General features: G+C 47.2%; 1 protein-coding gene across 1 annotated transcript in view; it reads right to left on the minus strand.

Annotated features, from left to right (window-relative positions):
• The window catches only part of Sel1l3 (SEL1L family member 3), a 113,647-nt gene that overhangs the window by 23,907 nt on the left and 73,069 nt on the right, over positions 1–16,671 (minus strand). The window contains exons 13-17 of the mRNA XM_006976085.3: positions 16,162–16,302; positions 11,592–11,654; positions 8,776–8,952; positions 5,917–6,044; positions 1,609–1,692 (exon numbers count right to left, since the gene is read on the minus strand). Of these exons, the coding sequence (XP_006976147.2) occupies positions 1,609–1,692; positions 5,917–6,044; positions 8,776–8,952; positions 11,592–11,654; positions 16,162–16,302 (593 nt within the window). The remainder of the gene's footprint in view (positions 1–1,608; positions 1,693–5,916; positions 6,045–8,775; positions 8,953–11,591; positions 11,655–16,161; positions 16,303–16,671) is intronic.

Consider the following 16,671-nt stretch of genomic DNA (forward strand, 5'->3'; position numbering starts at 1 on the left):
ACAAAACATGCACATCCCTATTCGTCTAACCCTCCGAGGCCAAGTTTTAAAATGTGTGAGCTGAAGTGCTTTTGTGAAGTTTAATTCAAAAGCGGGCAAGAAAACAAAATGATCTGCAAACCCTCTGTACGGAAACTCAGATGTCAGACTTCTGAGGGTGTGTCTGCAGGCCCAAGTGTGTTTACCAACGCGCTCCTCTTTGAGGGGAACATCACAAAGGAACGCTTTGATAATTGGGTGTTCGGTTCATCCTAAGAAGCTCGTGAGGAGAAGAGAAGGGAGGTTAAGGTTGGTTTTGAGAGAGGTTCTTTGTTTGCTTGTTTTTGAGACAGGGTTTTTTCTTCTATGTAGCCTTGGCTAGCCTGGAACTCACTACGTAGACCCAGCTGGCCTTGAATTCGCTGTGATCTTCCTGCCTTGGTCTCCCAGGGTGCTGGGACTCAAGGCGTGCACCAACACTCCCAGCCCCGGGTTTGAGATTCTTAGCAACTCAAGTTCACTTGGGAAACAAGATAACACGGCACAGCAATGGTGAGGCATGTTCACTGTCAGGGACAGTTATTTCATTTAAAGAAACTTCTTCGTGATCACGCACGGGGAAGCTATAGATAACGAACGGTTCCAGGGCGACAAAACAAACATTTGTATTTGGTGCTTTTTCCAGAGGCTCATTTCCCAGCATGCTTTGATTTAAGATCCTTGCTCACTGATCTGTTGGTTCAGCTATGGACCAAAAGGGAAAATGGCATCCTTTTGGGCCTACGCTTTTATTTTTAATTAAGGTTCATATCAGAGTGTGATCTATTCTAGGTCTGGTCTAATGTCTTTGAGGCAGTGGACCGAGGGGATTTCTGATGATTTGCATATCCATTTTCGTTATTATGGAAATACCCAGATCATTTAGGCAATAAACCAGCCAAGAAAATGTGGCCTGAGGGAGCAAAGATGGAGTACTGGAGTCCACAGAAGAAAACAAAGGGAGGCAGAAGGCAGGTGGTGCTTGAAAGCTGCCCGGCCGTTTATGAAATCACCAAATGGTGGCAGAGACGCAGAGGATCTCATCTCTTCAGGACAGGGTGGGTTACCCATGTCAAGGTCAGGAAAGGGGCATCTGTCAGTAGGCGACAGCCAGCCACGCTGGGTTCCGAGGTACGCAGTCAACTATTTGTGAAGGAGAAGGGCAGAGCGTTGACCTTACACACCGGTCTCTTCACCCACCAACCAAGTGCACGTGCCAGGCTTTGAGCAGCCTGGCAGAGTGAAGAGGACTCTTACCCAGGACTGTGGTGTCATTCCTAACTCTACAGCCAAGCCAAACAGGTTTGAAGGAAAGAGAAATCAGCGTACGCGTGTGTCTCTCAACTTGATGAATGTGGACACTCCCCCCTAGAGAACTAATTTTTGTGTATAATTAAACATGGAAATGCAATGTTTTCCAATCAACAGCCAATCAGCCCGTGTGACTCTGAATATCATTACTGGGAGGCTGTGATTTCCCTGCAAATTGCTTTTGGGGTTGCATTTGAAGGTTCCCTCTCCTAAGACTAAGTTGACAGGTGGAACGTGAAGGGCTGAGGAAGTTTACTTGGACGTGGGTCCCGAGCTTACCACAGTCCCTCCAGGTAGGCGTTGAGGCCTTTGCGAATGACGTGACCCAAGTATCCATTTTTCTCTGCCACGTGCTTTGCCCATCTGAAAAAGAAAGGAAAGAGAAGGGAAAACATGCAGACTGCCACAGATTAAATAATCACCTTTCCTCATACGAGCTCCATAAATCCCACTTGGGGAGTATTTTCTTGTTTGAATTTTTATAAAGCAACAAAGCAGAACAGAATATTAAGAAGGCAAAGAGAATGCATTCTGAGAGCTCTCGTTCAATGTTCTCATTTACAAATGCTGAGTAGCAGCCTGCTATGGAAACAAAGACAAGTAACACACATAATGTAAAAGTCTACTGATATAGGAAGACATCTCCGCCAAGGGTTCTCTAGCTGTTCCTATTAAAATAAGTTCACTGGCGCTATCAGCACAGCTCAGAGGTACAACAGTGCTTAGTATGTGTCAGGCCTTGGGTTCAATCCTTGGTACCTTAAAAATAAACAAATATATGCATTTACTGACATATGGTCTTGTGGTTTGAACGAGAATGGCCCCCATAGGCTTCTTTGTTTGAATAATTGGTTCCCACTTGATGGAACTGTTTGGGAAGGATTAGAGGGTGTGGCCTTGTGGGAAGAGGTGTGTCCCAGTGGGTTGGGCTTTGAGGTTTCAAAAGCATCCAGTGCTATTCCTAGTGCCTCTCACCTCCCTCCTCTCTCTCCCCATTGTGCTTGTGGATCCAGCTGCAAAGCTCTCAGCTCTTGCTCTAATACCATGTCTGCCTGCTGCCATGCTCCACACCAGAGTGGTAACAAATCTTAACCTTCTGCAATTGTAATCTCCCAAAACCCTTTCTTCTATAATCTGCCTTGTCCATGGTGTCTTATCACAACAATAGAAAAACAACCAAGGCGTGTGATAAGGTTTATTTGTTTTTAATCTGCTCCCTAATGTATCCTAGAGGGGTTTATTAGCAATGAGTTAATGTGTTGTGATCTATAGACCTTAAAAAAAAAAGTATAAAACTTTGCCAGGTGTGGTAGTACAAACTTTAATCCCAGCACTTAGGAGGCAGAAGCAGGAGGATTTCTGTGAGTTTGATGCCAGCTTGGTCTATATAGGGAGCTTCAGGAGAGACAGAACTGCAGAAAAAAAAACCCTTAGGCCAAAAAACCCAAAAGCAAACCCAAAGAAATAAAAAGTATAAAAATGAATAGCCACAAGTCAATAGAAGTGGAAAATAGAATTACTTACAAAACAATAGATTAATACAAACAAAGAATAAGAAAAGAGGAAACAAAAGATGGGAAATGAACCAGACAGGGTAAATAGGAAATAATAAAATAATAGATTTTCAAGGTTTATTTGTTTTATTTGGTGTTTATGAGTGTTTGCCTACACATATATATGTGCACCACACGCATGCCTGGTGCTCCCTGGAGGTCAAGAGAAGGCACTGGATTCTCTAAAAGTGGAGCTATAGATGTCTGTGAGTTGCCAGGGGTGTCCTCTGCAAGAGCGATAGGTGCTCTTAACCACTGAGCCATCTCTCAGTCCTAAAGCAGTAGATTTAAAACCAAGGGTATCTACAATTGCACTAAATGTAAATGGACTAAGTATGCCAATTAAAAACTAAAACTGTCAGATGGAATAATTAATATGTAAAACTCAAATATATGCTGCTTATAAGAGCTTTATAATGAAGGGGCAAAGTGATACATTAAAGGACAGAGACTGAATTAAAGTAAATGGAGACTAAGGCAGTGCCCACTAACAGAGATAAAAAGGACACTGTAAAATTACGAAAGAGTCCCCCAGAAAATCAAAATAAACCTATGTGACCCAATTACATAAATTCAAGACACATGGCACAAAATTGACATGACTATAAGGGAACAAGTTAAGTCTATATATACAGAGCGTTCTAACACATTTCTTTCAGCAAATGGCTTAAGAAGCAGAACAGGAAAAGCCACAAGGGATACAGAACAACGCAGTCAACAAACTTGGTGTGGCAGTGTATGCAGACACTGTACCCAGCCAGTCTAGAAGAGCCTGTTTGAAAGACAGCACAAAGCACCTACCAACACTGTTCACACGCTGCTCCCCCAGCCTGCTTCAGCAAGATCCCAAGGACTGAGGTCACCACGAATATGTTCTCCGATTATCCAGAACAAAAGAGTACTAAGAAAATCTACAGAGTGAATGTTCACCCCAAATACCCTATATAACAATGAGAAAGGGCTTCAAATTAGCCTGAGTTTTCTCACCGAGGTCAGGTCAGAACAGATTTGATCCCAAATGTCTTAGGAAAACAGCCTTTTAGGGAGCCGGGCTACAGGTGAGAGGCAGCCAAAGGCAGAGTCAGCCATGTTTTCTGTTTTCTATTAAGGGTGAGATAGCAACGTTGGAGGTCCTAGATGGTTATTCTTTGTTTGCTTTGTAAACTGTTAAAAATGCAAAAGGCTTGTAAAGCTCTGCAGGGCAGGCACTAAACTACATCTCATCCACGAGCCACAGCAGGCCAGACTCTGCAAAGCATTTCGGGTAGGAAAGACTCTAAAAATGTGCCTCCTGGGTGGCTGGAGAGATGGTTCAGTGGTTAAGAGCACTGGATGACCTTGCAGAGAATCCATGTTCCGTGGCCACACGAGGCTCACAACTGCTTATGACTCTAGTCCAGGGGATCTGATGCCCTCTCTTGACCACTGTGGGTACTGCAGTCACACGGTGCACAGATACACACGCAGGCAAAACACACGTGAAATAAAAATCAATGAATCTTTGTAAAAAGTGGGCCTCCTCACCAATCTCCAGGAAGTTGTTGCAGAATGTGTTCCCACAAAACACTGGGGAGAAGACTGAGAAAGACAAGGACCAGCCTGGAGTGTCAAAACACCATCAAAAACAGAGAGGGAAGGGGTAGCCCCAACATGGGACACAGTCCATCCCAGGATCACAACCCCAAAAGGAGCCCCCCGCCCCAAGGCTCCAGCAAAAACACTGAGAAAAGGTTAACTTAATAGAATAGACCCAATGTGTCTGGACATCCTGAGAGGGGACTTAAGTGACAGGAGAATTGGATCAAGAATATGGAAAATGACAGGAAGACGGCTCAGCAGTTAAGAGCACTGGCTGCTCTTCCAGAGGACCTGGGTTTGGTTCCCAGCAGCCACGTCATTGCTCATAACCACCTATAACTCCAGTTCCAGGGTATCCAACCACCTCTGCTGGCCTCCTTGGGCACCAGGCATACATGTGGTATGCAGATGTATGTGCGGGCAAAACACCCATGCACATGAAATAATAAAAAATTAAAAATAAAGGTCTATTTTTTTTAAAGAATACAGGAAATGATTCATATATACAGAGAACAAAAACAGTAATTCCTCAGCAGAAACTTGTACAAGAAAGAAAAGGCTGTGCTGGTAGAATTCATGGCTGAGTCATATCAATTCGATCCTGATGCTGTTCTAACCAAGACAAAAAGCTCCCGGGAAGATGGCAGCAGACAGGAAGCCCCGGTGTGCCGGGTCCTGGGAAGCAGCAGAGAAATAAAACTATACCTTCCTTCTCCCAGGAAGTATCAGTAAGCCAAGCCTGGGATGCGGATACTAAACACAGCGGTGAGAGCCTACGGCTCGGAGGTGGAGGCCAGGGAAGAAGAAATAACAGTCCGACAGTGACAGAGTCTATGGACCAGGAACCGGAGTCGGGTGGAGGGTGGGGGGCCGAGATTGCTTGTTTCGTCTTGCTGGATTTTTTTTTTTAATTAAAGATTTTAAATACTTTGCTTGTCAATGACCTGGTTTTCTTTTTTAATTTTAATTTTATGCGTTTTAATTTTATGGATGCTTTACCCACGTGTTTATCTGTGTAACGTGTGCGGCCTGGTGGCTGAGGAGGTCAAAAGAGGGCACTGGAACCCCAAGACTAGGACTGGAAATGGTTATGAGCGGCTATGCAGATGTTGGGACTTGAACCCAGGTCCTTGGCAGGGACAGCAAGTGCATTTCACCTCTGAACCCTCTCTCTAGCCCCAATTATTTGTTTTTTTTTCCCCTTTTAAATCTACATGAATGTATGAATGATAAATGTAGAAACTGAGTTTTAAAAAGTGTAATGAGGAATAAAGAAACAGAAAGGGGAGGAAAGGGAGGGAGGGGAGAAGGAGGGAGGGAAGGAGGGAGGGAGGGAGGGAGGGAGGGAGGGAGGGAGGGAGGGAGGAAAGAGGGGAAAAAAGATACCCCTTTTGTCAGGCAAGGTGACTAGAGGACATGGCTTCTCAATGGTAGGGGACATCTGACAGATTCTTACACAACAGCTTTCTCCGGATCTCTAGGGAAGGTCTCCAGGTTGCCCGTGATATAGTAAAGAGAACACCACAGCGTCCCTTCGATGTGGCCTCCTTGTGCAGCCTTATGGAAGTATTCACCAGCCAGCGTCTGCAAGGAGAGGAACAGGAGACCCTGCCATTAGTGCGGAGTCCTCCTGGCCACACAGGCTTCGGCACAGCCAAGGTCGCAGGTCCTTTAAGCCCAGCATTATCACAGGCTTATGTCTTTGGATACTTTAAGGAAAAAACAGGTCAAGAAATAGCTCCAAAAAGACAGTTCATCCCAGAGGCCCGGGATCTACGACCTCGCTGAGAACTATGCTATTGATTAAGTTTACCCAATGAGGAAGGCACCTTGTAACCAGGAGCGTCCTGCCACCTCACTGGGTCCTCACAAAACCTCCGCACGCTCGATGGAGGAGTGTGACAGGAGTCACACCGCGTGAAAACTCAAGCATTTGCTTTCCTAACCTCACTTAATACCTTTCTTGACGCTCATGCCCAAAAATTGCACTTCTAGAGGGAAAGTGAGAATTAGAATGTGACAGGGGATAAATCCACACTCACAGATGTGTGGGAGGGCTACCAGACATTCGCGATGCATAAAAACACCAGCTTTAGTCCTGTCAGGGAGAGGTGGAGGGAAAAAAGAAAACAAACATTTAGGGTGTGTGTGTGTGTGTGTGTGTGTGTGTATGTGTGTGTGTGTGCCGACTCCCACTGATCACCATTGTTTATATCAGAAGGTGGTGAACTATTGTTTTTAAGAAGCGTGTGCTTTACAGGCAAGAGGGGCTTGGGATCGAATCTCAGTTTACCGTCAGTCTGTCAGTCTGTGTGGCCTTATTCTTTCCAAACCTCTTTGGTTGTTTGGTTTTTGGTTTCAACTGTAGATGTGGCTTCTGAAGCCAGACGTGGTGGTATACATTTGTAAGCCTAGCCTTGGAGGGGTGGAAGGGGGAGGCTCAGAAATTCAAGGCTTGCCTTGGCTACATTATAAGTCAGCTTGGTCTACCTGAGAACTTGTCTTAATTAAAAAAAAAAAAAACTTCTGACAGTTCCTAGTGGAGAGAGTGAAGTGGGGATTACATGTGAAGACAGGTTCTGAAGGGTAGACTGATGTCTCACAAAGAAACCTCCAATGCATTATGATACCTCTTGCCAAATCTAGGGTGACCATAATATTGTCCATCCTAACATCTGCCACCTCAGCCACCCCCATTCTTTCCTTTTGTTTTACCCCGAGACAGGGTTTCTTTGTGTATCTCTGGCTGTCTTAAAACTAACTCTGTAGACCAGACTGGCCTTACACTCACAGAGATCCTCCTGCCTCCGCCTCCCAAGTGCTGGGATTAAAGGCGTGCGCCGCCGCCGCCGCCGCCGCCGCCGCCGCCGCCGCCGCCGCCGCCGCCGCCGCCGCCGCCACCACCACCACCACCACCACCCAGCCTCCACTCTTAATCTCAATATACATCATCACTGACTCCTCCACATTCTCATATCCCCATCCAGCCCATCAGTAAATCCTATTTCCTCCTTGACCCACCTTGGAAATACCTTTGGTAGCCAATCATGTAAAGCCTTGGCTCCTCCCTGTTCCATCTCACCTGGATGAAGGTCAACCTCCTCTCTTGTCCTTGTCTCCTCCCTAGTCAGAATCACTAGGACCCAGGAGGGGTTTCTTGAAAGCATGCCCCCATCACTCAAGTAGGGCCCTCCTTCAAGACTATTATTGGTGGTTTCCATCTCCCTTAGCACAAATTGTCAAGTCCAACTAGGGTGTGGTCAGGGAACCTCCTTGGCCTCATCTCCCATCTGTCCCCCCAATCTCTCCCTCTCTCAGCCTTCAGGCTGGTCCTCTAGCATGCCAAGCCTGCTTCCTTCTCAGGGCCTTTGCCCTAACCATTGCTTCTTTCTGGAATGTTCTCTTAAATATCCATAAGATTTATTTAGAAGCCTTTCTTTACAATGTCATCTGGCGGGATGGCTTTCATGGTCCCCCTTCTAAAACAGCATCCCTCCATCTCCTCTATTCCCAGCCTCTTTGTCTCTCTCATCAGGGCAGGGACTGGTGTGTCCTTCGCTGTGTGTCTAGAGCCCATAAGTGTGCCCAGCAGAGGGGGCAATATGTCAGAGTTCTGAGTTATGATTCCCATCAGCAGTGAGACCCATGTTGGTTCCCATGACCAGAGGGTTGGTTCCAGCGAGACCAGAGGGTTCCCATGTCACATCAGGGACTAGGCCCTGACTCAAACTAAGCAGATAACTCTAATGACTCAGAGACCTGGTAGCCCATTCTAGAAGATGGGCACAGACATAGTCCAGGTCCCAGGGGTCACATACATGAACCTGTACTTCTGAAGTGCTTGGCATGTGGGGAAGTGCCCGGTAAACACCAAACATGGCCTCTGCTCTTTGCTTTGTAACTCTGGTCTCAGCTCTGGCAACTCTACTCACACTTGGCCCTTTCTGCTCCTTAGGTCAGTCTTCCCGAACCATCTCTTGCTCCCCTATGGTGGATAATTTCCCTTTCCACCCTCTACTCAAGCCTTCTTCTTCTACAAAGACGTCACGGTTACTCTGGCCTTCCTTGGTTCTGCTCCCTGGAAGCACTTGGATCATCTCCCATGTGGCTAAATGCATCTTTTCCTCAAGGCCATCATGCCTTCCTCACTAGACCCTGAGCTCCTTGAGGGCAGGCCCATGTCTCAGGTCGTATTCTTACATCCCTCTCATCCCACCATGCCTCGTTTAGGATGGGCACTCAATGACATACCTTCTTCCATAAGCATTCACAACCAGCCACTGGCCAGGTGTACAGCCGTCTCAGGGTCACTCACCAGATTCCTTCCAGGAACGCCTGGGAAAATGCCGTCCAAATACAGGACCCCAAGATTGTATGATGCATCTGGGTTCCCCATTTCTTCTGCTTTTAACCAGTACTTTGCTGCTTTGGCATAATTTTTCCTGAATTTGTGGTAATACCATCCCAGGCCATTGACGGCCTGATGCAATCCCTGAATTTTAGAACAAGAGGGAAATTATTAGTATTATTATTTCATGAAATCTAAAGACATCTGGAAGCAGTTGCTGCGGCAGCATTCTTCCTGAGTTTTCCCTTTCTCGTTTTCGAGGGGCAGATGGCACTAAAGAAGAGCTAACAGCGAGACAGCACAAGCCTGCCTGAGAGACTTCCCAAGTGGATTTGGCCCGGCTGCTGCTGGGAGTTCTGCCTTGCAGCCTCAGTAGTGACGCTGGTCCCCAAATCATCTCTCAATGCCTATGGCCTTTCCATAACACCCCTGCAAACGCCTTCCCCTCAGATTCATGAGAATTGGGCTGCAGCAAGATGTCTGAGATTGAAACCCACCCTGGCTGGGATGCTCTCTAGGTGACCCGCCTGGCCATCTGTTGATTCCTCTGTCCTAAACACCAAGCACCCTCCGAGGGCAGCAGCTGTGACAATCCGCTTGCACAGCTTCGGTACTCTGAGATGAGCTGGCATCCCCAGTTCTGATGGGATTCGGGGCCTGACAGGGACTGGAGCAGCAGAGGAGGCTGGTGAGGAAAGGTTTCCAAACGGAGCTGCTAATGTCAGCTCCAGGGAACGGGCTGTTGGTGTCAATCTGTCCTCTAGTGTCCTGGTTCTGACTGAGTGCATTTCATCGGGGACTCTTTCCTACTCTCACAGACGCTCAGATGACGGAAGTTCAGGTGTGAGAATAATCCCGAGAGAGCCTCCAGCATGGCACTGAGCTCTCAGGTCGCAGTTCTTGGCTGACCTGAAAGGGAGGGGGGATTTGAGGGACCAACAGTGCCCTTGTGTCTGTGGACTTGTAAGGACAGTCTCAATGTGGAAGCATATCATGTTAGCCTCCCCTTCCATCAGGGAGGGACTGCCATCTTGGTTTTTAATCTCCGGCACGGGGTACACAGTTAAGCGAATGAAGGAAAGCTACACCCTGAATGCAGGTGCCAAACAAAACCCTATGCCCTTCAGGTGGGGAGTCAAACCTGCAGGCCACCAGGATCTCCAGACTAACAGTACCACCTGAGCATAATCAGCACCATGACATTCACAGAAGCATTCTTACGAGCCTGGGACAACGTAAATTCCCTGTAAGGACTGCAGACTCTGTCTAAAGAGGCACTAGAGCAAGGCATCCTAGGAAATGGCAACAAAATCTCTCTCTGGGACATGCCCACAGCAAGGGAGCATCCGAATGGCTTTTCATTGCTTAGTTGGAGAGAACACAGCCTAATTCAGATGAACCTGCCACAAGCTGAAAGTCGGTGCTTCTCTGGGAATTGCTCTGGGTTCAGTTCCGGGACCCACAAGAAATCCTGTCATATGACTTAGTACTCAGGCCTTGTTCTGAACATCTGTGTGTCTTCTAATCCCCAAAATCGAGCTGCAGGAAGTTTCCCCACAGTCCCTGTCAAACACTGGGCCCTTAGTGAGTCTGCGCCAATGAGAATCACACAGCACTGAAGGACACAGAGACTTCGAAATGCTTTGTAATCTGAATAAAGCAGGCTGAATGTGAATTCCCCACAAGGGGGGCTAAAGAGGTGCAGATTTCACACTTGCATGGACAACCCTCAAACAGCCCCCACTTGAGGATGCTCTGGACTCAGTACCCTCAGTGACCATCAGATAGAGCTGCTGTTCTTCCTGTGCATCACTTGTATTAGGTCAATAGCACATACGCACATAATAAGTGGGGTCAGGGGCACTGCTAACATATAGGTAGGAAAGCCTTCTGGATTTCTTTCTCCCTGCTTCAACTTGCTGCTCTATGGGGCAGGATGCTCTGGGCTCCCCCAAGAAAAAGAGTGGGGTTGAAAAATTAGCATGGTTACTTTTAGAAGCCTTGAGAACAAAGGACCAGCCAGGGGCCATAAAGGGTATAGAGTGCCCTGGCGAGGTGGAGACTCAGAATGGCTTCTGTGAATCTATTCACATGCATCTCTGTACACAGGTGCGTGCGTGTGTGTGTGTGTGTGTGTGTGTGTGTGTGTGTGTGTGTGTGTACTAAGTGTGCATGCACTCGGACATGAAGTATGGACGCATATGTGTGCATGTGTGCACCTGTGTGTGTCCTCTTTCAAGTGCCCTTATGGCCTCCATTCTGCAGGGTTCTATTGAAACCAGCTGACCGAAGATACTATTGAAATATAAATAGTGACAAAGGCAAAATAATTCATAAAGCTCTGACCTTGGTGATGATCTTTGTAAACAGCCCATTATCAAAGCACAAGGAGCGAATGGGAATTGGTCAGAACAGGGTTAACTTTCCAGGAAATTAGGCTTTGGTTTCCCTAATTCAATGGCTTTTCTCCTCATTCAATTTCGAGGAGCCCCTCTGCTTGTTATCAGGGCAGCTCGTGATTATAATTTTAGCCTTCAAACAAAATCAGCCCGGAGTCTATTGGCGGTGAGGTGCATTCAGCCTTTGAACGGTGCTGTCCTCATTGTGGCAAGATTATGTGTGTGTTATAACTCAAAAAATGACTAGTCGCTGCACAGGGGGACCCCTCCCCACCTCACTTCCACCTCTGCTTTGTGAGAGAAAGCTGGCCATTTGCTCGCGCAGCTTTCTGAGAGCGTGGGTGTGTGGGGAGCTGTTTCCTCCCGACAATATGCATGGGTTACCTTGGAAGCAGCTTTCTTCATGAGCTCTAAGGCGAGCCGTCTGTTCTTTTTAACTCCTTGACCCTAAACATTGACAAACAGCAATGATTATGAGGAAAATAAACCCCAAATCCTCACAAGCATCACACAGAGACACCAGTGTTCAATATCAAATGCTTGCAAATAAACCCTGGACCTTTAAAACATACACACACACACACACACACACACACACACACACACACACACACACATCTTAAGCTTTTCTAGGCACAGCAATATCACAAGATATCATTGTTATTGTCGCCATCACCATCATCATCATCATCTTGTTCATGTTTGTGGGAGAGAAACAAGCTCCAACCTCCCAGTTCATCAACAATAGCAATAGGACCCCCCCCCCCATATTGATTATGGCGTGAACTGTGTCCCCATCACTCCACAGGTGCTTGGGGAAAAGCTGTAAGGCAGGTTGGATGGGTTTGGTCATCCCGGTGCGTTCCTCTGGAATTATCTAATTTGACACCCAGATAAAACATGTTATCTGTGTTGAACAGTCAAGAGTTACTGGCTGCGGTCCCCAGGGTATGACACTGTGGCTTCTGAATCAGTTTGAGAGTGTGCTGAAAAGGAGATAGGACCCTGGGAAGTCAGTCGCCTGCCTCCAAGGCAAGTGACAGATGCTAACAAGTTTCTTTCTAGCAAATGGAAGATTTCCAGCAAAGGTGGCTTGTCCTCTGTATGCAGAGATGGACTTTGGAGTTCTTGTTGCAAAAAAAAAAGGATCTTTCTAAGGGGTCTAAAGGACTATGTGGAGAAATGGTGGGTCCAAGAGTGCAGAGGAAAGATGTCCTTGAGGTCTTGACCCAAGCCTGATGTCAGGAGGGGAGCCAACTGAAAATCTCTGATGCATCAAATTTATTCATAATCATGGGTCCCTTCCACTCTCCCAGTGCCTTAGGGGATCCTCCTTAACTCAGACAAGACTCATAGGGTCACGTGATATGACCACAGGGAGGGCTTTCTTTGCACGAACCCAGCTCTCTGCTCTAGTTGGTTGGCTCTCTAAGAACTGGAGGTGGTGACATCATGTGATCTTGGACCAGCACCCCCATCACCACATCTAAACAACCATAACAGCAACCATACAGGGAGCCACTGACATTTCCATCCTCCTCAGATGCCCCAGAATCATATGATATGTGAGAACGGGAGGCAGGATTTGAACACAAGCAAGTAGACTAATGATGGGTGATATTGTCCTGTATGCTGTGAATATGTGTTGCTCTGATTGGTTGATAAATAAAGCTGTTTGGCCAATGGTGTGGCCAGAATAAGGTTCCATTCCAACTAGAGAGAGAAAAATGAAAAAGAGAGCAGAGGAGACGCTGCCAACCGCCACCATGAGAAGCAAGATGTAATGATGTCACGAGCCACGTGGCAAAGTATAGATTTATAGAAATGGGTTAATTTAAGATATAAGAGCTAGCTAGCAAGAAGCCTATCATGGCCATAGTTTAAAAATAATATAAGCCTGTGTGTATTTATTTGGGTCCGAGTGGCTGTGGGACTGCAAAGCCGTGGGAGCCGGGTAGGACCAGAGAAAACTTACAGCTACAGACTAAGCCTCTGGCCGCCATACTATGTTGTCTAATGTGTACTTTAGTTCCACTCTGGAGAGCGTAGTGACACCTAACTTCCTGCATGGTATGGCAAAGACAAAGGGTATACTTAGCTCTCTATTTTTCAGGCTCTCCAATAAAAATAAGAATCAAACTAAGGGTTAAATTCCACCCAAGTTCCTACTAGACTGTAACTTACCTATTTAGTAAAACTAACACAAAGGGTAGGATAGAAATATTTTTTCAGCAGTATAACTGTGCTATCTAGTTTTATGTCAACTTGACACAAGCTGAAGTCATCTGAGAGGAGAGAATCTCAATTAAGAAAATGTCACCACAAGACTGGGCTGTAGGCAAGCTTATGTGGCATTTTCTTCATTAGTGGCTGATGGGGGAGGGCCCAGCCCATTGTGGGTGGTGCAGTCCCTAGACTGGTTCTAGAAGAATCTGGGTCCTAGGAGAAAACAGGCTGAGCAAGCCATGAGGAAGGAGCAAGTCAGTAAGCAGTACCCCTCCATGGCTTCTGCATCAGCTCCTGCCTCCAGGTTCCTGCCCTGTTTGAGTTCCTGTCCTGACTTCCTCCGATGATGAACAACAATATGGAGGTGTAAGCCAAATAAACTCTCCCCCCTCCCCCAACTTGTTTTTGGTCATAGTGTTTCATCAAAGCAACAGAAACCCTAACTAAGACAATGCCATTATGTCGTTTAATTAGGAAGAGGGTGAGAACACAGACGGACACTTAGAAGTATTGGACAGGGAACAAGATGACTTTTGGATGGCTTGAGGAGCATCAGAGACAGTGGACTAATGGAACATCTAAACCCAGTAGAATGCAAGGTTCATCTTACTCAGTTCTTTGTTTTGAAGGAATAAAACAGGATGAGGGAGGTTGAAGGCACACAGGAACACAGTATATCCCTGAACCCAGATATTCCAGTTTCCAGGGTAGAAATGTTTCCAGGATCCTTGCTGTTTAATCTAGTATTCTTGTCGGCTTCATCAAGTAACTTCTCGAACAAAGCCTGCACCACATGCTAATCTGAGCAGTACCAGGAAGTTCTTCAATGAGACCAATGCCCAACACTGGCAGAGCATGTGAACACAGTGACAGAGGACAACACTGAGTCAAAGTCAAAGCTTCATGGTTAGGCACATGCAAGAGGTGATGCACTTGACCACCTTGGACAAGCCACACCCCTCACTCTGATGTCATATTTGCATGTGGTATGTTGGGTGCCCTACACAGCCAACGCACACCATTGCCTTTACATCTGGAATGCCCGTTTCCACGGGAGGCCCTTCTATGTGGACTATACTTAAAAAGAGCTCCTTGCCAGAAGCAATGCTCTCCCGAGATGCTGACGAAGGCCTCCTGCACTGTTCCCAGAGATAACTTAGTCAGAATTCCACAGCACCGGCAAAACAAAAAGAGAAATGAGAAATGAGACCCGAGGGAACATGTCACCCACAGTCACAGATGCCCATATGTGCATCCCATTCTACACCATCAGATGCCGGTGGGCAGAAACAATGCCTGACTCATGCCTCCCTCTTCTCTGGACAGTGTCCGGCCCCAACCCTGGTGGGACAGGCGTCTCTCTGCTACAGCATTTCTGTCCTCGGTCTTCCTCTCCAGTGTCTGAGCACTCTGAGGCCAGGGATGTGACTCATGCCTCCATATGTCCCTCCACTGAGCACAGAGGCTGGCATGTGGCCAGCACAGAGTGGATGTGTATTAGATAAACACACTGGCATATGGAGAAGATTCGAATAATTTCTGTTGATTTGGTGCCTGGAAAGAGAAGGTCTAGGTCTCAATTTGGAAACCATAACAACCACTAGGTTTTCAGGCTTCAGCAGGGTTTAGAGGATTGAGCTGTAGCGACATCATGGCTGTCAGTGAGTGAGTGGCCACAGCTGTGGATCTGGAGACAGGCCTGGCCAGGCACACAGGTGACATGTGGTTATTTGACGACATTCATTTTGGGGCATGGGCGTAAGGTCTGAGGATTTCTTTACCAAAGCCAGAATGTCTCCATTTTCAAGCTTGGGTCTGCAGTCATACCACCCTGAGTGCACCTGTTCTGGTCTGATTTCGGAAGCTAAGTGGGGTCAGGTCTGATTTGTACTTGGATGGGAGACTTTTCTGAGATTAGTGACTTGATCCATTTGCATCTGGGCGTACAGACCACAGATCATAAAGCCAGCCTGCCTAGATCCCTGCCCCAGGTGTGAAAGGCACTGGCTGGGTGACCATGGGTCAGTTACAAAACCTCTCTGTGTCTCTGTTGCTCTAGATGAGCATAGGACGCTAAAATTACATAAAACATCTCCCCGGCCATGAGGATTCAATGCGCTAGTTTTTGCGAAGCAGGGAGCAAGGACTTCATTCAACAATGATTTTCTTTGTGAGAGGCACACGTGTGGTACAGTTCCCAAAGCCCGTTGGTTGTATTGTTTCATTTGGTCCATGATCACGAGCATCATCCCAGGACATAAGCTTCTTCAAAGGTATCCACAGTGGGTGCCGCAGTGGGGCTCTAATACCTGCCCTCTGTCTTCTGGACTCTTCCCTGCCCTTCCTCCTTAGGTGGCAACCAGGTTCATCCCCCCCCGCCCCGTCATTGGGACAGTTGGGGTCTGGCCCAAACACATGCTCTATTGAACCCGAGATAAATGTGTAGCCCCTGTGGGGCTGGTGGCTATGCCCCAAGCCGTGAAATGTGGGCATCTCCTTCAGAATGTCACAGAAGTATAGAGAAGCCAGGTGTCAAGTGTAAGACTGTCAATTAAAAATGCGCCCAGGGAAGTGCTTCTGACTCTTCCTTTTCAGCGGTGTCCCTCTCCATCACAGGTGACAGCCGCTTGTTCTGAGACTCCCTGTTTGCCTGCACACCCACAGGAAATGTCTCAGGATGTCTATTATCAGAACCGAACAATTTTAGTCCAAATTAAGTGATTCTCACCTTGAATAACACGATGGCGTAGTCATATATCAGGGCCGGATCCTCGGTCTCCAGGGCCCCCTTAGCGTACCACTCGATGGCGGCCTCGGGGTTCTTGGCCACCCCTTGCTGTCCCCAGAACAGCATCTGGGCCAGCCGTTGCTTAAAGACAATAGTGATTTAGAACAGTGAGTTTCCTGGGTAATGTTTCACACGACACTTGAGGGGGTAGGTGGGCAAAACCTAATGTAAACTGCTCTAGGCTGAATGGCCAGCCACAAAAGGGACATCTCTGTCACCCCTCAAAAGCCCAGGGGTACAAAGAATGCAAGAGCCAGAGGAAGCAGTGGGGAGAGATGTGGAATGCTGATTTCCAGGCACGGCATAGATGTTACACTGTGTGTGTGTGTGTGTGTGTGTGTGTGTGTGTGTGTGTGTGTGTGTACGCTTTCATAGGTCTGAGGACAACTTGTGGGGCTCTCTCTTTCCACCATGTGGGTCCCAGAGATCAAGTTCAGATAAGCTGGCTAT

The sequence above is a fragment of the Peromyscus maniculatus genome, chromosome 10 (assembly GCF_049852395.1).
Source record: "Peromyscus maniculatus bairdii isolate BWxNUB_F1_BW_parent chromosome 10, HU_Pman_BW_mat_3.1, whole genome shotgun sequence".
Lineage (NCBI taxonomy): Eukaryota > Metazoa > Chordata > Mammalia > Rodentia > Cricetidae > Peromyscus > Peromyscus maniculatus.